The sequence below is a fragment of the Coregonus lavaretus genome, assembly GCF_964263955.1.
Source record: "Coregonus lavaretus genome assembly, chromosome: 22".
Classification (NCBI taxonomy): Eukaryota; Metazoa; Chordata; class Actinopteri; order Salmoniformes; family Salmonidae; genus Coregonus; species Coregonus lavaretus.
Genome location: NC_140009.1, coordinates 1,736,472 through 1,758,820, shown reverse-complemented (window position 1 = coordinate 1,758,820; position 22,349 = coordinate 1,736,472). Strand labels below are relative to the sequence as shown.

General features: G+C 48.0%; 1 protein-coding gene across 1 annotated transcript in view; it reads right to left on the bottom strand.

Annotated features, from left to right (window-relative positions):
• The window catches only part of LOC311149459 (ubiquitin-like modifier-activating enzyme 1), a gene marked incomplete at its 3' end in the record, with an annotated part of 128,235 nt that overhangs the window by 45,453 nt on the left and 60,433 nt on the right, over positions 1-22,349 (bottom strand). Inside the window, exons 12-17 of the mRNA XM_084186656.1 lie at positions 19,822-20,039; positions 19,304-19,485; positions 6,729-6,925; positions 3,336-3,400; positions 2,971-3,166; positions 23-143 (exon numbers count right to left, since the gene is read on the bottom strand). Coding sequence (XP_084042782.1) covers positions 23-143; positions 2,971-3,166; positions 3,336-3,400; positions 6,729-6,925; positions 19,304-19,485; positions 19,822-20,039 — 979 coding nt within the window. The remainder of the gene's footprint in view (positions 1-22; positions 144-2,970; positions 3,167-3,335; positions 3,401-6,728; positions 6,926-19,303; positions 19,486-19,821; positions 20,040-22,349) is intronic.

The window sequence follows — 22,349 nt, the reverse complement described above, 5'->3', positions numbered from 1 at the left end:
TGGGGGAGGGAGCGAGAGAGACAGAGAGAGAGAGAGGGAGGAGGGAGGAGAGAGAAGAAAGTACTCACGTTGCTGGTGCTGAACTCTAGAGGGTGAGGACATCTCTTTGGACCGGACCAGAAGGGGGCGCCAGAGCTGGTCAGCTGAGAAAGGAGAGGGGGATGCGAGAGGAGAGAGAGAGAAAGTGGGGGGAGAGAGAGCGAGAGAGAAAGTGGGGGGAGAAAGAAAGTGGGGGGAGAGAGAGAGAGAGAAAGTGGGGGGAGAGAGAAAGAGTGGTGGAGAGAGAGAGAAAGAGGGGGGAGAGAGAGAAAGAGGGGGGAGAGAGAGAAAGAGGGGGGAGAGAGAGAAAGTGGGGGGAGAGAGAGAAAGTGGGGGAGAGAGAGAAAGTGGGGGAGAGAGAGAAAGTGGGGGAGAAAGAGAAGTGGGGGAGAGAGAGAAGTGGGGGAGAAAGAAAAGTGGGGGGGAGAGAGAGAGAGAAAGTGGGGGGGAGAGAGAGAAAGTGGGGGGGAGAGAGAGAAAGTGGGGGGGAGAGAGAGAAAGTGGGGGGGAGAGAGAGAAAGTGGGGGGGAGAGAGAAAGTGGGGGGGAGAGAGAAAGTGGGGGGAGAGAGAGAGAAAGAGGGGAGAGAGAGAAAGAGGGGGGAGAGAGAGAAAGAGGGGGAGAGAGAGAAAGAGGGGGAGAGAGAGAAAGTGGGGGAGAGAGAGAAAGTGGGGGAGAAAGAGAAGTGGGGGAGAGAGAGAAGTGGGGGAGAGAGAGAGAAAGTAGGGGAGAGAGAGAACGTGGGGGAGAGAGAGAAAGAGGGGGGAGAGAGAGAAAGAGGGGGAGAGAGAGAAAGAGGGGGGAGAGAGAGAAAGTGGGGGAGAGAGAGAAGTGGGGGAGAGAGAGAAAGAGGGGGAGAGAGAGAAAGAGGGGGGAGAGAGAGAAAGAGGGGGAGAGAGAGAAAGAGGGGGGAGAGAGAGAAAGAGGGGGAGAGAGAGAAAGAGGGGGGAGAGAGAGAAAGAGGGGGAGAGAGAGAAAGAGGGGGGAGAGAGAGAAAGAGGGGGAGAGAGAGAAAGAGGGGGGAGAGAGAGAAAGTGGGGGGGAGAGAGAAAGTGGGGGAGAGAGAGAAAGTAGGGGAGAGAGAGAAAGTGGGGGAGAGAGAGAAAGTGGGGGAGAAAGAGAAGTGGGGGAGAGAGAGAAGTGGGGGAGAGAGAGAGAAAGTAGGGGAGAGAGAGAACGTGGGGGAGAGAGAGAAAGAGGGGGGAGAGAGAGAAAGAGGGGGAGAGAGAGAAAGAGGGGGGAGAGAGAGAAAGTGGGGGAGAGAGAGAAGTGGGGGAGAGAGAGAGAAGTGGGGGAGAGAGAGAGAAAGCGGGGGAGAGAGAGAGAAGTGGGGGAGAGAGAGAGAAGTGGGGGAGAGAGAGAGAAAGCGGGGGAGAGAGAGAGAAGTGGGGGAGAAAGAGAAGTGGGGGAGAGAGAGAGAAGTGGGGGAGAGAGAGAGAAAGTGGGGGAGAGAGAGAGAAGTGGGGGAGAGAGAGAAAGTGGGGGAGAGAGAGAAGTGGGGGAGAGAGAGAGAAGTGGGGGAGAGAGAGAGAAGTGGGGGAGAGAGAGAGAAAGCGGGGGAGAGAGAGAGAAGTGGGGGAGAAAGAGAAGTGGGGGAGAGAGAGAGAAGTGGGGGAGAGAGAGAGAAAGCGGGGGAGAGAGAGAGAAAGCGAATGAGAGGAGGGAGAGCATGATAGTCAGACACGGTAACTGTATGCCTGTCCAGCCTGTGTATAAACGCAGTGGACAAAACATTACCACCACATCACTAACATTACCACCACATCACTAACATTACCACCACATCACTAACATTACCACCACATCACTAACATTACCACCACATCACTAACATTACCACCACATCACTAACATTACCACCACATCACTAACATTACCACCACATCACTAACATTACCACCACATCACTAACATTACCACCACATCACTAACGTTACCACCACATCACTAACATTACCACCACATCACTAACATTGAGTTGCACCCCCTTTTGCCCTCAGAACAGCCTAAATCAGTCGGTCAGGGCATGGACTACAAGGTGTCGAAAGCGTTCCACAGGGATGCTGGCCCATGTTGACTCCAATGCTTCCCAAAGTTGTGTCAAGATGGCTGGATGTCCTTTGGGTGACGGAACATTCTTGATACACAAACTGTTGAGCGTGAAAACCCAGTAGAGTTGAAGTTCTTAACACAAACCGGTGCGCCTGGCACCTACTACCATACCCCGTTCAAAGGCACTTAAATCATTTGTCTTGCCCATTCACCCTCTGAACGGCACACATACACAATAATAATAATAATAACAATAATATGCCATTTAGCAGACGCTTTTATCCAAAGCGACTTACAGTCATGCGTGCATACATTTTTGTGTATGGGTGGTCACGGGGTTCGAACCCACTACCTTGGCGTTACAAGCGCCATGCTCTACCAGCTGAGCTACAGAGGACCACAATCCATGTCTCAATTGTCTCAAGGCTTAACAATCCTTCTTTAACCTGCCTCCTCCCCTTCATCTACACTGATTGAAGTGGATTTAACAGGTGACATCAATAAGGGATCATAGCTTTCACCTGGATTCACCTGGTCAGTCTATGTCATGGAAAGAGCAGGTGTTCTTAATGTTTTGTCCACTCAGTGTGTGTGTAACAGTGTGTGTGTGTGTGTATAACAGTGTGTAACAGTGTGTGTGTGTGTGTGTGTAACAGTGTGTAACAGTGTGTGTGTAACAGTGTGTAACAGTGTGTGTGTGTGTGTGTAACAGTGTGTAACAGTGTGTGTGTGTGTGTGTGTGTGTGTATAACAGTGTGTAACAGTGTGTGTGTGTGTGTGTAACAGTGTGTAACAGTGTGTGTGTGTGTGTGTGTAACAGTGTGTAACAGTGTGTGTGTGTGTGTGTGTAACAGTGTGTGTGTACCAGTGTTCTCTGTACCTGTTCTGGGGGGAAGTTGTGCAGTAGCTGATGGATGTTGTTGCTGTACTGGCACTGCCAGTGGTGCCGAGCCCAGATGATACAGTCGGCCCAGCTGCGAGGGCAGTCAGTCACCAGACTCTTATAGACGGCCTCCAACACGTCTAGAGGCTGGGCTCCAGGAAGCTTCAGGGTCCTCTCCAGGAACTTGGGATCTCTGGTTCATAAAACATTCATATAACGTTAATGCAACTAATATTAAACTCTTCTAGACGGCCTCCAACACGTCTAGAGGCTCCAGGCAGCTTCAGAAATGTAATAATGCACAAGACTCTAGGAACTCAGAAGAGTAGCAGCTATGAGACTTCAGACAGAAAGAGACTTACGTGAGGTACTGCATGGCATTCTCTGACGGCTGTTTAAAGAGACCCTCAAACTCATCACGGGCCCACTGGAGAGGAGAGAGGACAGTTACCATACGAGGACAGTTACCATACACATCACACACTGGAGAGGAGAGAGGACAGTTACCATACACATCACACACTGGAGAGGAGAGAGGACAGTTACCATACACATCACACACTGGAGAGGAGAGAGGACAGTTACCATACACATCACACACTGGAGAGGAGAGAGGACAGTTACCATACGAGGACAGTTACCATACACATCACACACTGGAGAGGACAGTTACCATACACATCACACACTGGAGAGGAGAGAGGACAGTTACCATACACATCACACACTGGAGAGGACAGTTACCATACACATCACACACTGGAGAGGAGAGAGGACAGTTACCATACACATCACACACTGGAGAGGACAGTTACCATACACATCACACACTGGAGAGGAGAGAGGACAGTTACCATACACATCACACACTGGAGAGGAGAGAGGACAGTTACCATACACATCACACACTGGAGAGGAGAGAGGACAGTTACCATACACATCACACACTGGAGAGGAGAGAGGACAGTTACCATACACATCACACACTGGAGAGGAGAGAGGACAGTTACCATACACATCACACACTGGAGAGGAGAGAGGACAGTTACCATACACATCACACACTGGAGAGGACAGTTACCATACACATCACACACTGGAGAGGACAGTTACCATACACATCACACACTGGAGAGGACAGTTACCATACACATCACACACTGGAGAGGACAGTTACCATACACATCACACACTGGAGAGGAGAGAGGACAGTTACCATACACATCACACACTGGAGAGGAGAGAGGACAGTTACCATACACATCACACACTGGAGAGGACAGTTACCATACACATCACACACTGGAGAGGACAGTTACCATACACATCACACACTGGAGAGGACAGTTACCATACACATCACACACTGGAGAGGACAGTTACCATACACATCACACACTGGAGAGGAGAGAGGACAGTTACCATACACATCACACACTGGAGAGGACAGTTACCATACACATCACACACTGGAGAGGAGAGAGGACAGTTACCATACACATCACACACTGGAGAGGACAGTTACCATACACATCACACACTGGAGAGGAGAGAGGACAGTTACCATACACATCACACACTGGAGAGGACAGTTACCATACACATCACACACTGGAGAGGAGAGAGGACCGTTACCATACACATCACACACTGGAGAGGACAGTTACCATACACATCACACACTGGAGAGGAGAGAGGACAGTTACCATACACATCACACACTGGAGAGGAGAGAGGACAGTTACCATACACATCACACACTGGAGAGGACAGTTACCATACACATCACACACTGGAGAGGACCGTTACCATACACATCACACACTGGAGAGGAGAGAGGACAGTTACCATACACATCACACACTGGAGAGGAGAGAGGACAGTTACCATACACATCACACACTGGAGAGGACAGTTACCATACACATCACACACTGGAGAGGACAGTTACCATACACATCACACACTGGAGAGGAGAGAGGACAGTTACCATACACATCACACACTGGAGAGGAGAGAGGACAGTTACCATACACATCACACACTGGAGAGGAGAGAGGACAGTTACCATACACATCACACACTGGAGAGGACAGTTACCATACACATCACACACTGGAGAGGAGAGAGGACAGTTACCATACACATCACACACTGGAGAGGACAGTTACCATACACATCACACACTGGAGAGGACAGTTATCATACACATCACACACTGAAGAGGACCATTCCCATACACATCACACACTGGAGAGGACAGTTACCATACACATCACACACTGGAGAGGAGAGAGGACAGTTACCATACGAGGACAGTTACCATACACATCACACACTGGAGAGGAGAGAGGACAGTTACCATACACATCACACACTGGAGAGGACAGTTACCATACACATCACACACTGGAGAGGAGAGAGGACAGTTACCATACACATCACACACTGGAGAGGACAGTTACCATACACATCACACACTGGAGAGGAGAGAGGACAGTTACCATACACATCACACACTGGAGAGGAGAGAGGACAGTTACCATACACATCACACACTGGAGAGGACAGTTACCATACACATCACACACTGGAGAGGAGAGAGGACAGTTACGATACACATCACACACTGGAGAGGACCGTTACCATACACATCACACACTGGAGAGGAGAGAGGACAGTTACCATACACATCACACACTGGAGAGGACAGTTACCATACACATCACACACTGGAGAGGAGAGAGGACAGTTACCATACACATCACACACTGGAGAGGAGAGAGGACAGTTACCATACACATCACACACTGGAGAGGAGAGAGGACAGTTACCATACGAGGACAGTTACCATACACATCACACACTGGAGAGGAGAGAGGACAGTTACCATACACATCACACACTGGAGAGGACAGTTACCATACACATCACACACTGGAGAGGAGAGAGGACAGTAACCATACACATCACACACTGGAGAGGACAGTTACCATACACATCACACACTGGAGAGGAGAGAGGACAGTTACCATACACATCACACACTGGAGAGGAGAGAGGACAGTTACCATACACATCACACACTGGAGAGGAGAGAGGACAGTTACCATACACATCACACACTGGAGAGGAGAGAGGACAGTTACCATACACATCACACACTGGAGAGGAGCGAGGACCGTTACCATACACATCACACACTGCATATAGAGAGGACATCAGTCACACCGGTTAGAGAGGACATCAGTCACACCGGTTAGAGAGGACATCAGTCACACCGGTTAGAGAGGACATCAGTCACACCGGTTAGAGAGGACATCAGTCACACCGGTTAGAGAGGACATCAGTCACACCGGTTAGAGAGGACATCCGTCACACCGGTTAGAGAGGACATCAGTCACACCGGTTAGAGAGGACATCAGTCACACCGGTTAGACAGGACATCCGTCACACCGGTTAGACAGGACATCCGTCACTCCGGTTAGACAGGACATCAGTCACACCGGTTAGAGAGGACATCAGTCACACCGGTTAGACAGGACATCAGTCACACCGGTTAGAGAGGACATCAGTCACACCGGTTAGAGAGGACATCAGTCACACCGGTTAGAGAGGACATCAGTCACACCGGTTAGACAGGACATCCGTCACACCGGTTAGACAGGACATCCGTCACACCGGTTAGACAGGACAGCTATGGGACAATGTACAAGTATTTTTCTCCTGTACCAACCTACAGTGTGCGTACCAACCTGCAGTGTGTGCTCGATGGCGTTGGGGAAGTTCTTCAGTGTGCAGATGGGGATGGACTTCTCTGGGGGGTCCTGGGAGGAGCTGTATGACTCCGTCAGGAAGGGGATAACCACCTGGACGTTGCCCTTGGTACCCAGAGTACCGGACTCCAACAGGGGCTTACGGTAGTAGACACACCGCCGGTCCATATACATCCCTACAGGAAGGGGAGAAGAAGTTTCAGAAAGCACAATTGTCCCAAATATTTACATTTCCAGCTGATTTAAAAACAATACAGAAGAAAGACAGTAAAAATATCTTGATCTTCCAAAACCCAGAGTCAATACAAATAAGACAGAAACCCCCCGGCCCCCCTCTTCCTCAGCCCTAAACAACCGAATCGAGCCCCTCCGCCCCCCCCCCCGGCCCCCCTCTTCCTCAGCCCTAAACAACCGAATCGAAGGTTGGGTTATTTAGCTATCGGGAAGAGGCGTCCAGAAAATTCAGCCACTCCATACAAAAACAGGGAGATAGATAGTGGAGAAAAGGATGGCCGACTAGAGGAGAGACGGAGAAAGGACAGCCCACTAGAGGAGAGACGGAGAAAGGACAGCCCACTAGAGGAGAGACGGAGAAAGGACAGCCCACTAGAGGAGAGACGGAGAAAGGACAGCCCACTAGAGGAGAGACGGAGAAAGGACAGCCCACTAGAGGAGAGACGGAGAAAGGACAGCCCACTAGAGGAGAGACGGAGAAAGGACAGCCCACTAGAGGAGAGACGGAGAAAGGACAGCCCACTAGAGGAGAGACGGAGAAAGGACAGCCCACTAGAGGAGAGACGGAGAAAGGACAGCCCACTAGAGGAGAGACGGAGAAAGGACAGCCCACTAGAGGAGAGACGATTGTTAACTCAAAATGACAACGACTAGGTTCCAGTTTAACAGCGTTTATTTCACCGTATTAGCACAGCACATAGTCGCCATCACACTCAGGCCAGGTCCATCTCCAGTGACACTACTACGCAGGCGTACTAGCAACAGCAGAAATATAGGGACACTTCAAACATTAACTTAAATCTCCCACTTTTCTTTAAAGACAAATAAAACAACAAAATAATTAAATGTCCCAAATATTATTTAAGTTCCCCATTACAAATACGTTGTGTAACAAAGTGTATTTTTATTACTCAAGCTGCCACTTTCCATTACTGAGTGCCTTTAGGAGCACAAGACCGGATGCTCCCCTTTTAGTCAGTCAGCAAGCTGTTCCTTTGTGACCGACCAGGAAAACCGCTTTGAGGGGAGGAATCACAGTCGTAGCAAAGGTCTGTGAGCCACCCCAGATAAAGTCATCAACATGACAGGCAAGAACTCCAGTCACATTGCAGTCTTGATCAAGCCAATAGATAGACTGCAGGATCCACTTGTGATATTTCTCCACCTGTACTCAGCATCGCTGCCTTGACTTTGTTGTACCAGTAGAGTGATTCATCTGCCAGGCCGAAACACACACTTCTTTAGTTTCCACAGTGTTCCTTCGCGCTTAGCTTCAGGCGGAGGACAGATGTGAATGTCCCTTGACAGCTCTGTTCCCTGCAAAAATGCAGATTTGATGTCTATGGAATGAAGTCTTGATTTTTTCTGGCAGATCACTGTCAGCAGCAATCTGAGTGACTGAGGTGCATGTTGGTGAGTCTTTTGGGAGTTCTTCAGCAGCCAGCCCCTCAAAACCTCTGGCCACCAGACATGCTTTTGGCAGTATTCCAGTTAAGGATCCTTTAAGGGTATTACACCCACCTTGTTGAGACACATTTTTGGCCAACGTCTTTGACTTCCTCAAAACACTCAATTTTTCCTCCAATTACTGAGCTCATCTAGTTTAGCTGAGTCAAATGACACATCCTTTGTTTCAAGTACATCATTTCGAATGTCTTTCTCGATTTTCCATTGGTTCAAATCTGAGATGATCTACAAGTGGCAGGTCAGCTGACCCGGCTGTACCAGAAAGCGTAGCTGGTTCAGAGTACTGCAAGTTGTACCAGTTCTGGTGTTTTCCTTTTGGCTTTTCCTGCTCGTCCAATGACGGTTGCTGTGTGTGGAATACCACTTTCTCTGTCCATGTAGTTAACAGTTTGTCCAGTTTTCAGATTGGAACAACCACGTTGTCTTAACACATGTGGCTGTTTAACATTTTCCTCATTTCCTCAACAGTATTACCTGTGTCATGGTTGAAGGTCTCTGCTCCATTTCCTGTGTCAGTTTCAGTGTCCATATATCATTGGATGCGACATCTGGTAGGTTTGTGTCTGTTAATGTGTCCTTTTGGTCATGTTCAGCAGGAGGCTGATTCTCAGCAACAGCCCCTCCATCTTGTTGATCGTTTACTTTCTGCAATCTTGAGTGATGCACCCTGACAATGGTGCCTCCGTGCCTCACAAATATCACCACACCATCTTGGCCAATGACGACTCCCGGTCCTTTCCACTCAACTCATTTGTAGTACACTTTGTTTCCAGGCTCGTACTTCTCATCTATTGGTCGACACTGTTTACGCAGAGCCCTGCAAATTCTCTCCAACAATGCTTCAGTGAACGCTGAAGTTTAGGTTTGCCGTATTTCTGGCATGTCTCACAACTGCTCACTATCTGCCGTAGAATGGAAATACTCTCATCATCATTATTCCCAGAACTGCTGAGTCATTTCTGAACTCTGTCAACTGTAGCATGTCCAAACTGTTCGTGAAGTTTCAACAATACTTTGTGTTTTTCCCACTGTGGTTATGTTCTCTGTGCCTGTCAGAATCTCCATGTGCTCTGTGTCCGACAGAATCTCATTTTTACATGTCTGTCTACAATGTTTACACAACAGTGGCCTGAGGTAGAAAGTTCGAGGGTCACTTGGTTGTTTAAACATCACTGCCTTGCCATTTTTTATGTCTAGCACAGCCCCTGCCTTCTTGAGGGAAGCTTTGCTTAATCGTAAGGGGATATCTGTTTCAATGTGACACTGTCTGACCAATTTTTGCTGGTATCTTGAATCTCTTGGTAGAATGGATGTCTCTCCCATCTCCAAAAGCTCTGTTGCTTGGTGTGTCAATCATATTTTGTACTTCTTTCATATTTAGTTCACTGACGTAGCTATCAAGCCATTTCGCACCACACACTGTGCGTGTACATGCAGTATCAATCACAGCAGATTCTAAGGATTCAACTATAAAGATCTCAGAAGCAGATTTGTTTGAAAACAGTGTAATGTTAACACTGCTCCATCTCTGGGTTTACATGTTCCTCTGTTAGTTTAACTTGTTCATTTTTATGAGGACAATCTTTAACCCAATGATAAGTGCTTTGACAAATAGCACATTTTGATCTCCTTCCATGCCGGGCAATGGCGCCCTCGTCTGGTTGTCTTGAGAACGTGACTTGTTGGTGCCTTCTCGCTGCAGCTCAGTGTAATATACCTCCTCACTCACTTCAGTGAAAGCCAACTGTTTCTCCCTACCGTCCAGACAGGCAGTATCTAGTTTCTCCTTATCATCCAGACAGGAAGTATCTAGTTTCTCCTTACCGTCCAGACAGGCAGTATCTAGTTTCTCCTTACCGTCCAGACAGGCAGTATCTAGTTTCTCCCTCCCGTCCAGACAGGCAGTATCTAGTTTCTCCCTCCCGTCCAGACAGGCAGTATCTAGTTTCTCCCTCTACCGTCCAGACAGGCAGTATCTAGTTTCTCCCTCCCGTCCAGACAGGCAGTATCTAGTTTCTCCCTCCCGTCCAGACAGGCAGTATCTAGTTTCTCCTTACCGTCCAGACAGGCAGTATCTAGTTTCTCCTTACCGTCCAGACAGGCAGTATCTAGTTTCTCCTTACCGTCCAGACAGGCAGTATCTAGTTTCTCCTTACCGTCCAGACAGGCAGTATCTAGTTTCTCCTTACCGTCCAGACAGGCAGTATCTAGTTTCTCCCTCCCGTCCAGACAGGCAGTATCTAGTTTCTCCTTACCGTCCAGACAGGCAGTATCTAGTTTCTCCCTACCGTCCAGACAGGCAGTATCTAGTTTCTCCCTCTACCGTCCAGACAGGCAGTATCTAGTTTCTCCTTACCGTCCAGACAGGCAGTATCTAGTTTCTCCTTACCGTCCAGACAGGCAGTATCTAGTTTCTCCTTACCGTCTAGACAGGCAGTATCTAGTTTCTCCCTCTACTGTCCAGACAGGCAGTATCTAGTTTCTCCTTACCGTCCAGACAGGCAGTATCTAGTTTCTCCTTACCGTCCAGACAGGCAGTATCTAGTTTCTCCCTCTACTGTCCAGACAGGCAGTATCTAGTTTCTCCCTCTACCGTCCAGACAGGCAGTATCTAGTTTCTCCTTACCGTCCAGACAGGCAGTATCTAGTTTCTCCCTCCCGTCCAGACAGGCAGTATCTAGTTTCTCCCTCCCGTCCAGACAGGCAGTATCTAGTTTCTCCTTACCGTCCAGACAGGCAGTATCTAGTTTCTCCTTACCGTCCAGACAGGCAGTATCTAGTTTCTCCTTACCGTCCAGACAGGCAGTATCTAGTTTCTCCTTACCGTCCAGACAGGCAGTATCTAGTTTCTCCTTACCGTCCAGACAGGCAGTATCTAGTTTCTCCCTCCCGTCCAGACAGGCAGTATCTAGTTTCTCCTTACCGTCCAGACAGGCAGTATCTAGTTTCTCCTTACCGTCCAGACAGGCAGTATCTAGTTTCTCCCTCCCGTCCAGACAGGCAGTATCTAGTTTCTCCTTACCGTCCAGACAGGCAGTATCTAGTTTCTCCCTACCGTCCAGACAGGCAGTATCTAGTTTCTCCCTCTACCGTCCAGACAGGCAGTATCTAGTTTCTCCCTCCCGTCCAGACAGGCAGTATCTAGTTTCTCCTTACCGTCCAGACAGGCAGTATCTAGTTTCTCCCTACCGTCCAGACAGGCAGTATCTAGTTTCTCCCTCTACCGTCCAGACAGGCAGTATCTAGTTTCTCCCTCCCGTCCAGACAGGCAGTATCTAGTTTCTCCCTCCCGTCCAGACAGGCAGTATCTAGTTTCTCCTTACCGTCCAGACAGGCAGTATCTAGTTTCTCCCTCTACCGTCCAGACAGGCAGTATCTAGTTTCTCCTTACCGTCCAGACAGGCAGTATCTAGTTTCTCCTTACCGTCCAGACAGGCAGTATCTAGTTTCTCCCTACCGTCCAGACAGGCAGTATCTAGTTTCTCCTTACCGTCCAGACAGGCAGTATCTAGTTTCTCCCTCCCGTCCAGACAGGCAGTATCTAGTTTCTCCTTACCGTCCAGACAGGCAGTATCTAGTTTCTCCTTACCGTCCAGACAGGCAGTATCTAGTTTCTCCTTACCGTCCAGACAGGCAGTATCTAGTTTCTCCCTCTACCGTCCAGACAGGCAGTATCTAGTTTCTCCCTCCCGTCCAGACAGGCAGTATCTAGTTTCTCCTTACCGTCCAGACAGGCAGTATCTAGTTTCTCCCTCTACCGTCCAGACAGGCAGTATCTAGTTTCTCCCTCCCGTCCAGACAGGCAGTATCTAGTTTCTCCCTCTACCGTCCAGACAGGCAGTATCTAGTTTCTCCCTCCCGTCCAGACAGGCAGTATCTAGTTTCTCCCTCCCGTCCAGACAGGCAGTATCTAGTTTCTCCTTACCGTCCAGACAGGCAGTATCTAGTTTCTCCTTACCGTCCAGACAGGCAGTATCTAGTTTCTCCTTACCGTCCAGACAGGCAGTATCTAGTTTCGCCCTCTACCGTCCAGACAGGCAGTATCTAGTTTCTCCTTACCGTCCAGACAGGCAGTATCTAGTTTCTCCCTACCGTCCAGACAGGCAGTATCTAGTTTCTCCCTCCCGTCCAGGCAGGCAGTATCTAGTTTCTCCTTACCGTCCAGACAGGCAGTATCTAGTTTCTCCTTACCGTCCAGACAGGCAGTATCTAGTTTCTCCCTCCCGTCCAGACAGGCAGTATCTAGTTTCTCCTTACCGTCCAGACAGGCAGTATCTAGTTTCTCCCTCCCGTCCAGACAGGCAGTATCTAGTTTCTCCCTACCGTCCAGACAGGCAGTATCTAGTTTCTCCCTCCCGTCCAGACAGGCAGTATCTAGTTTCTCCTTACCGTCCAGACAGGCAGTATCTAGTTTCTCCCTCTACCGTCCAGACAGGCAGTATCTAGTTTCTCCTTACCGTCCAGACAGGCAGTATCTAGTTTCTCCCTACCGTCCAGACAGGCAGTATCTAGTTTCTCCCTCTACCGTCCAGACAGGCAGTATCTAGTTTCTCCTTACCGTCCAGACAGGCAGTATCTAGTTTCTCCCTACCGTCCAGACAGGCAGTATCTAGTTTCTCCCTACCGTCCAGACAGGCAGTATCTAGTTTCTCCCTCTACCGTCCAGACAGGCAGTATCTAGTTTCTCCCTCTACCGTCCAGACAGGCAGTATGTAGTTTCTCCTTACCGTCCAGACAGGCAGTATCTAGTTTCTCCTTACCGTCCAGACAGGCAGTATCTAGTTTCTCCTTACCGTCCAGACAGGCAGTATCTAGTTTCTCCTTACCGTCCAGACAGGCAGTATCTAGTTTCTCCCTACCGTCCAGACAGGCAGTATGTAGTTTCTCCTTACCGTCCAGACAGGCAGTATCTAGTTTCTCCTTACCGTCCAGACAGGCAGTATCTAGTTTCTCCTTACCGTCCAGACAGGCAGTATCTAGTTTCTCCTTACCGTCCAGACAGGCAGTATCTAGTTTCTCCCTACCGTCCAGACAGGCAGTATCTAGTTTCTCCTTACCGTCCAGACAGGCAGTATCTAGTTTCTCCTTACCGTCCAGACAGGCAGTATCTAGTTTCTCCTTACCGTCCAGACAGGCAGTATCTAGTTTCTCCCTCCCGTCCAGACAGGCAGTATCTAGTTTCTCCTTACCGTCCAGACAGGCAGTATCTAGTTTCTCCCTACCGTCCAGACAGGCAGTATCTAGTTTCTCCCTCCCGTCCAGACAGGCAGTATCTAGTTTCTCCCTCCCGTCCAGACAGGCAGTATCTAGTTTCTCCTTACCGTCCAGACAGGCAGTATCTAGTTTCTCCTTACCGTCCAGACAGGCAGTATCTAGTTTCTCCTTACCGTCCAGACAGGCAGTATCTAGTTTCTCCCTACCGTCCAGACAGGCAGTATCTAGTTTCTCCCTCCCGTCCAGACAGGCAGTATCTAGTTTCTCCCTCCCGTCCAGACAGGCAGTATCTAGTTTCTCCTTACCGTCCAGACAGGCAGTATCTAGTTTCTCCCTACCGTCCAGACAGGCAGTATCTAGTTTCTCCTTACCGTCCAGACAGGCAGTATCTAGTTTCTCCCTACCGTCCAGACAGGCAGTATCTAGTTTCTCCTTACCGTCCAGACAGGAAGTATCTAGTTTCTCCTTACCGTCCAGACAGGCAGTATCTAGTTTCTCCCTCCCGTCCAGGCAGGCAGTATCTAGTTTCTCCTTACCGTCCAGACAGGCAGTATCTAGTTTCTCCCTACCGTCCAGACAGGCAGTATCTAGTTTCTCCCTCCCGTCCAGACAGGCAGTATCTAGTTTCTCCCTACCGTCCAGACAGGCAGTATCTAGTTTCTCCCTCCCGTCCAGACAGGCAGTATCTAGTTTCTCCCTCCCGTCCAGACAGGCAGTATCTAGTTTCTCCTTACCGTCCAGACAGGCAGTATCTAGTTTCTCCTTATCATCCAGACAGGCAGTATCTAGTTTCTCCTTACCGTACAGACAGGCAGTATCTAGTTTCTCCCTCCCGTCCAGACAGGCAGTATCTAGTTTCTCCTTACCGTCCAGACAGGCAGTATCTAGTTTCTCCTTATCATCCAGACAGGCAGTATCTAGTTTCTCCTTACCGTACAGACAGGCAGTATCTAGTTTCTCCCTCCCGTCCAGACAGGCAGTATCTAGTTTCTCCTTACCGTCCAGACAGGCAGTATCTAGTTTCTCCCTACCGTCCAGACAGGCAGTATCTAGTTTCTCCCTACCGTCCAGACAGGCAGTATGTAGTTTCTCCTTACCGTCCAGACAGGCAGTATCTAGTTTCTCCCTCTACCGTCCAGACAGGCAGTATCTAGTTTCTCCTTACCGTCCAGACAGGCAGTATCTAGTTTCTCCCTCCCGTCCAGACAGGCAGTATCTAGTTTCTCCTTACCGTCCAGACAGGCAGTATCTAGTTTCTCCCTCCCGTCCAGACAGGCAGTATCTAGTTTCTCCTTACCGTCCAGACAGGCAGTATCTAGTTTCTCCTTACCGTCCAGACAGGCAGTATCTAGTTTCTCCCTCTACCGTCCAGACAGGCAGTATCTAGTTTCTCCCTCTACCGTCCAGACAGGCAGTATCTAGTTTCTCCTTACCGTCCAGACAGGCAGTATCTAGTTTCTCCTTACCGTCCAGACAGGCAGTATCTAGTTTCTCCCTCCCGTCCAGACAGGCAGTATCTAGTTTCTCCCTACCGTCCAGACAGGCAGTATCTAGTTTCTCCTTACCGTCCAGACAGGCAGTATCTAGTTTCTCCTTACCGTCCAGACAGGCAGTATCTAGTTTCTCCCTACCGTCCAGACAGGCAGTATCTAGTTTCTCCTTACCGTCCAGACAGGCAGTATCTAGTTTCTCCTTCCCGTCCAGACAGGCAGTATCTAGTTTCTCCTTACCGTCCAGACAGGCAGTATCTAGTTTCTCCTTACCGTCCAGACAGGCAGTATCTAGTTTCTCCTTACCGTCCAGACAGGCAGTATCTAGTTTCTCCTTCCCGTCCAGACAGGCAGTATCTAGTTTCTCCAAACCGTCCAGACAGGCAGTATCTAGTTTCTCCTTACCGTCCAGACAGGCAGTATCTAGTTTCTCCCTCCCGTCCAGACAGGCAGTATCTAGTTTCTCCTTACCGTCCAGACAGGCAGTATCTAGTTTCTCCTTACCGTCCAGACAGGCAGTATCTAGTTTCTCCTTCCCGTCCAGACAGGCAGTATCTAGTTTCTCCTTACCGTCCAGACAGGCAGTATCTAGTTTCTCCCTCCCGTCCAGACAGGCAGTATCTAGTTTCTCCTTACCGTCCAGACAGGCAGTATCTAGTTTCTCCCTACCGTCCAGACAGGCAGTATCTAGTTTCTCCTTACCGTCCAGACGGGCAGTATCTAGTTTCTCCTTACCGTCTAGACGGGCAGTATCTAGTTTCTCCTTACCGTCCAGACAGGCAGTATCTAGTTTCTCCCTCCCGTCCAGACAGGCAGTATCTAGTTTCTCCTTACCGTCCAGACAGGCAGTATCTAGTTTCTCCTTACCGTCCAGACAGGCAGTATCTAGTTTCTCCTTACCGTCCAGACAGGCAGTATCTAGTTTCTCCTTACCGTCCAGACAGGCAGTATCTAGTTTCTCCTTACCGTCCAGACAGGCAGTATCTAGTTTCTCCTTACCGTCCAGACAGGCAGTATCTAGTTTCTCCCTCCCGTCCAGACAGGCAGTATCTAGTTTCTCCCTACCGTCCAGACAGGCAGTATCTAGTTTCTCCTTACCGTCCAGACAGGCAGTATCTAGTTTCTCCTTCCCGTCCAGACAGGCAGTATCTAGTTTCTCCTTACCGTCCAGACAGGCAGTATCTAGTTTCTCCCTCCCGTCCAGACAGGCAGTATCTAGTTTCTCCCTCTACCGTCCAGACAGGCAGTATCTAGTTTCTCCCTCCCGTCCAGACAGGCAGTATCTAGTTTCTCCCTACCGTCCAGACAGGCATTATCTAGTTTCTCCCTCTACCGTCCAGACAGGCAGTATCTAGTTTCTCCTTCCCGTCCAGACAGGCAGTATCTAGTTTCTCCTTACCGTCCAGACAGGCAGTATCTAGTTTCTCCTTACCGTCCAGACAGGCAGTATCTAGTTTCTCCTTACCGTCCAGACAGGCAGTATCTAGTTTCTCCTTACCGTCCAGACGGGCAGTATCTAGTTTCTCCTTACCGTCTAGACGGGCAGTATCTAGTTTCTCCTTACCGTCCAGACAGGCAGTATCTAGTTTCTCCCTACCGTCCAGACAGGCAGTATCTAGTTTCTCCTTACCGTCCAGACAGGCAGTATCTAGTTTCTCCCTCTACCGTCCAGACAGGCAGTATCTAGTAGCTTGAACACTGCATTCAGGAGAACCATGTGCTACTTGCACTTCCTAATGTAACTCTGTTCGAAATCAAATATGTAGTTCATCATTGCAAACGAAATGTCTCTAGTAACACTGTCAAAGCTTGAATATGCCTCAAACACATAACATCTGTATCTGTTGATAACTGTAGTGACCATAACATCTGTATCTGTTGATAATTGTAGTGACCATAACGTCTGTATCTGTTGATAACTGTAGTGACCATAACATCTGTATCTGTTGATAACTGTAGTGACCATAACATCTGTATCTGTTGATAACTGTAGTGACCATAACATCTGTATCTGTTGATAACTGTAGTGACCATAACATCTGTTGATAACTGTAGTGACCATTACATCTGTATCTGTTGATAACTGTAGTGACCATAACATCTGTAGCTGTTGATAACTGTAGTGACCATAACGTCTGTAGCTGTTGATAACTGTAGTGACCATAACGTCTGTATCTGTTGATAACTGTAGTGACCATAACATCTGTATCTGTTGATAACTGTAGTGACCATAACGTCTGTAGCTGTTGATAACTGTAGTGACCATAACGTCTGTATCTGTTGATAACTGTAGTGACCATAACGTCTGTATCTGTTGATAACTGTAGTGACCATAACATCTGTATCTGTTGATAACTGTAGTGACCATAACGTCTGTATCTGTTGATAACTGTAGTGACCATAACATCTGTTGATAACTGTAGTGACCATTACATCTGTATCTGTTGATAACTGTAGTGACCATAACGTCTGTATCTGTTGATAACTGTAGTGACCATAACATCGGTATCTGTTGATAACTGTAGTGACCATAACGTCTGTATCTGTTGATAACTGTAGTGACCATTACATCTGTATCTGTTGATAACTGTAGTGACCATAACATCTGTAGCTGTTGATAACTGTAGTGACCATAACGTCTGTAGCTGTTGATAACTGTAGTGACCATAACGTCTGTATCTGTTGATAACTGTAGTGACCATAACATCTGTAGCTGTTGATAACTGTAGTGACCATAACATCTGTATCTGTTGATAACTGTAGTGACCATAACGTCTGTAGCTGTTGATAACTGTAGTGACCATAACGTCTGTATCTGTTGATAACTGTAGTGACCATAACGTCTGTATCTGTTGATAACTGTAGTGACCATAACATCTGTATCTGTTGATAACTGTAGTGACCATAACGTCTGTATCTGTTGATAACTGTAGTGACCATAACATCTGTTGATAACTGTAGTGACCATTACATCTGTATCTGTTGATAACTGTAGTGACCATAACGTCTGTATCTGTTGATAACTGTAGTGACCATAACATCTGTATCTGTTGATAACTGTAGTGACCATAACATCTGTTGATAACTGTAGTGACCATTACATCTGTATCTGTTGATAACTGTAGTGACCATAACGTCTGTATCTGTTGATAACTGTAGTGACCATAACATCTGTATCTGTTGATAACTGTAGTGACCATAACGTCTGTATCTGTTGATAACTGTAGTGACCATAACATCTGTATCTGTTGATAACGTAGTGACCATAACGTCTGTATCTGTTGATAACTGTAGTGACCATAACGTCTGTATCTGTTGATAACTGTAGTGACCATAACGTCTGTATCTGTTGATAACTGTAGTGACCATAACATCTGTATCTGTTGATAACTGTAGTGACCATAACATCTGTATCTGTTGATAACTGTAGTGACCATAACATCTGTATCTGTTGATAACTGTAGTGACCATAACATCTGTATCTGTTGATAACGTAGTGACCATAACGTCTGTATCTGTTGATAACTGTAGTGACCATAACGTCTGTATCTGTTGATAACTGTAGTGACCATAACGTCTGTATCTGTTGATAACTGTAGTGACCATAACATCTGTATCTGTTGATAACTGTAGTGACCATAACGTCTGTATCTGTTGATAACTGTAGTGACCATAACGTCTGTATCTGTTGATAACTGTAGTGACCATAACGTCTGTATCTGTTGATAACTGTAGTGACCATAACGTCTGTATCTGTTGATAACTGTAGTGACCATAACATCTGTATCTGTTGATAACTGTAGTGCCCATAACGTCTGTATCTGTTGATAACTGTAGTGACCATAACGTCTGTATCTGTTCATAACTGTAGTGACCATAACATCTGTATCTGTTGATAACTGTAGTGACCATAACATCTGTATCTGTTGATAACTGTAGTGACCATAACATCTGTATCTGTTGATAACTGTAGTGACCATAACGTCTGTATCTGTTGATAACTGTAGTGACCATAACATCTGTTGATAACTGTAGTGACCACTACATCTGTATCTGTTGATAACTGTAGTGACCATAACATCTGTTGATAACTGTAGTGACCACTACGGATATCACACCTTGAGCAGTAATGTTTATAATGAGTCTTACGTGCGTCAACGTTGTCCAGTGCGTTGGCGACTCCGTGAAGGCTCTCGAAGAAGTCGTCATCGTAGACGCGCTCGGTGTCGGGCCCGACGCGGTTCTGGTGACCCGTGATCCGGATGGACGGGTTCATCTGCTTCACCGCTGCCGCCGCAGTCTCACTCTTCATCTTCGTCACGTCCCACGGCCTGAATACAAACCAAACACAACTTTATTTAATATAGTTCCTTTAAACCCGCAACACTTTACAGAAGAACAATGAAATACAAGCAAACAAGAGGCAATGACAGATCAATTAAAACACAAAGGCCTGCGTCCCAAACTGTGTTCTATTCCCTAGATAGTGCACTACTTTTGAGAAGACCCATATGTGCCCTGATGAGAAGTGGTGCACTATCTAGGGAATAGGGTGCCATTTCAGACACTCGATGTCTAAAACAGTGAAATCCCAGAGGAAAGGCTACAGGGGCGTGATTTAAACCCTCCATGGGTTAAGTCTACCCCTCCCTACCTCCCTCTCTCACCTGAAGAGGAACTGTCTGTTGAGGTTGGATTTCTCAATAGTGTCCATGTCTGTCACGATGACCTCACCCTCCCCGCCAGCCAATCCGATCATGGCAAAGTTCTTGAGCAGCTCACAGCCAATAGCGCCAGCCCCAACCAGGAAGTAGCGTTGTTTAGCCAGCTCCTCCTGCAGCTTGACGCCAAACACAGCGATCTGGCCGTCATAACGACTGTTCCTCTGGAGAGAGGGAGACATGTCCTTTAATTATTTTCCCACAGGTAGCAGGTAGGGTTGTAATAGAGAACAGGTAGCAGGTGAGGTTGTAATAGAGAACAGGTAGCAGGTAGGGTTGTAATAGAGAACAGGTAGCAGGTAGGGTTGTAATAGAGAACAGGTAGCAGGTAGGGTTGTAATAGAGAACAGGTAGCAGGTAGGGTTGTAATAGAGAACAGGTAGCAGGTAGGGTTGTAATAGAGAACAGGTAGGGTTGTAATAGAGAACAGGTAGCAGGTAGGGTTGTAATAGAGAACAGGTAGCAGGTAGGGTTGTAATAGAGAACAGGTAGCAGGTAGGGTTGTAATAGAGAACAGGTAGCAGGTTGGGTTGTAATAGAGAACAGGTAGCAGGTAGGGTTGTAATAGAGAACAGGTAGCAGGTAGGGTTGTAATAGAGAACAGGTAGCAGGTAGGGTTGTAATAGAGAACAGGTAGCAGGTAGGGTTGTAATAGAGAACAGGTAGCAGGTGGGGTTGTAATAGAGAACAGGTAGCAGGTGAGGTTGTAATAGAGAACAGGTGAGGTTGTAATAGAGAGGTTTTATAGTTAAATACTGGCATGTGTTTTGTGCCAGACCTGCAGTGCCTGTATGTGTGACTGTGTGTTTGGTCTGAGGGTTTGTGTTAGGTGTGTGCATATTGGTGTGTGTGTGTGTGTGTGTGTGTGTGTGTGTGTGTGTTGTGGGGCGGCAGGTAGCTTAGTGGTTAAGAGCGTTGTGCCAGTAACCGAAAGGTCGCTGGTTCTAATCCCCGAGCCGACTAGGTGAAAAATCTGTCGATGTGCCCTTGAGCAATGCACTTAACCCTAATTGCTCCTGTAAGTCGCTCTGGATAAGAGCGTCTGCTAAATGACTATAAATGTAAATAAATGTTAAAAAATAAATGTCTGTGAGAGAGAGAGTTCGGTAGGTGTGCGTATGGCAGATGTCAGAGTGTGTGAGAGAGAGTTCGGTAGGGGTGCGTATGGCAGATGTCAGAGTGTGTGTGAGAGAGTTCGGTAGGTGTGCGTATGGCAGATGTCAGAGTGTGAGAGAGAGAGAGAGTTCGGTAGGTGTGCGTATGGCAGATGTCAGAGTGTGAGAGAGAGTTCGGTAGGTGTGCGTATGGCAGATGTCAGAGTGTGAGAGAGAGTTCGGTAGGTGTGCGTATGGCAGATGTCAGAGTGTGTGTGAGAGAGTTCGGTAGGTGTGCGTATGGCAGATGTCAGAGTGTGAGAGAGAGAGAGAGTTCGGTAGGTGTGCGTATGGCAGATGTCAGAGTGTGAGAGAGAGTTCGGTAGGTGTGCGTATGGCAGATGTCAGAGTGTGTGTGAGAGAGTTCGGTAGGTGTGCGTATGGCAGATGTCAGAGTGTGAGAGAGAGAGAGAGTTCGGTAGGTGTGCGTATGGCAGATGTCAGAGTGTGAGAGAGAGTTCGGTAGGTGTGCGTATGGCAGATGTCAGAGTGTGAGAGAGAGTTCGGTAGGTGTGCGTATGGCAGATGTCAGAGTGTGTGAGAGAGTTCGGTAGGTGTGAGTATGGCGGATGTCAGAGTGTGTGAGAGAGTTCGGTAGGTGTGAGTATGGCGGATGTCAGAGTGTGTGAGAGAGAGAGAGTTCGGTAGGTGTGCGTATGGTGGATGTCAGAGTGTGAGAGAGAGAGAGAGTTCGGTAGGTGTGCGTATGGCAGATGTCAGAGTGTGTGAGAGAGAGTTCGGTAGGGGTGCGTATGGCAGATGTCAGAGTGTGAGAGAGAGAGAGAGTTCGGTAGGTGTGCGTATGGCAGATGTCAGAGTGTGTGTGAGAGAGTTCGGTAGGTGTGCGTATGGCAGATGTCAGAGTGTGAGAGAGAGTTCGGTAGGTGTGCGTATGGCAGATGTCAGAGTGTGAGAGAGAGTTCGGTAGGTGTGCGTATGGCAGATGTCAGAGTGTGAGAGAGAGTTCGGTAGGTGTGCGTATGGCAGATGTCAGAGTGTGAGAGAGAGAGAGAGTTCGGTAGGTGTGCGTATGGCAGATGTCAGAGTGTGAGAGAGAGAGAGAGTTCGGTAGGTGTGCGTATGGCAGATGTCAGAGTGTGTGAGAGAGTTCGGTAGGTGTGCGTATGGCAGATGTCAGAGTGTGTGAGAGTTCGGTAGGTGTGCGTATGGTGGATGTCAGAGTGTGAGAGAGAGTTCGGTAGGTGTGCGTATGGCAGATGTCAGAGTGTGTGAGAGAGTTCGGTAGGTGTGAGTATGGCGGATGTCAGAGTGTGAGAGAGAGAGAGAGTTCGGTAGGTGTGAGTATGGCAGATGTCAGAG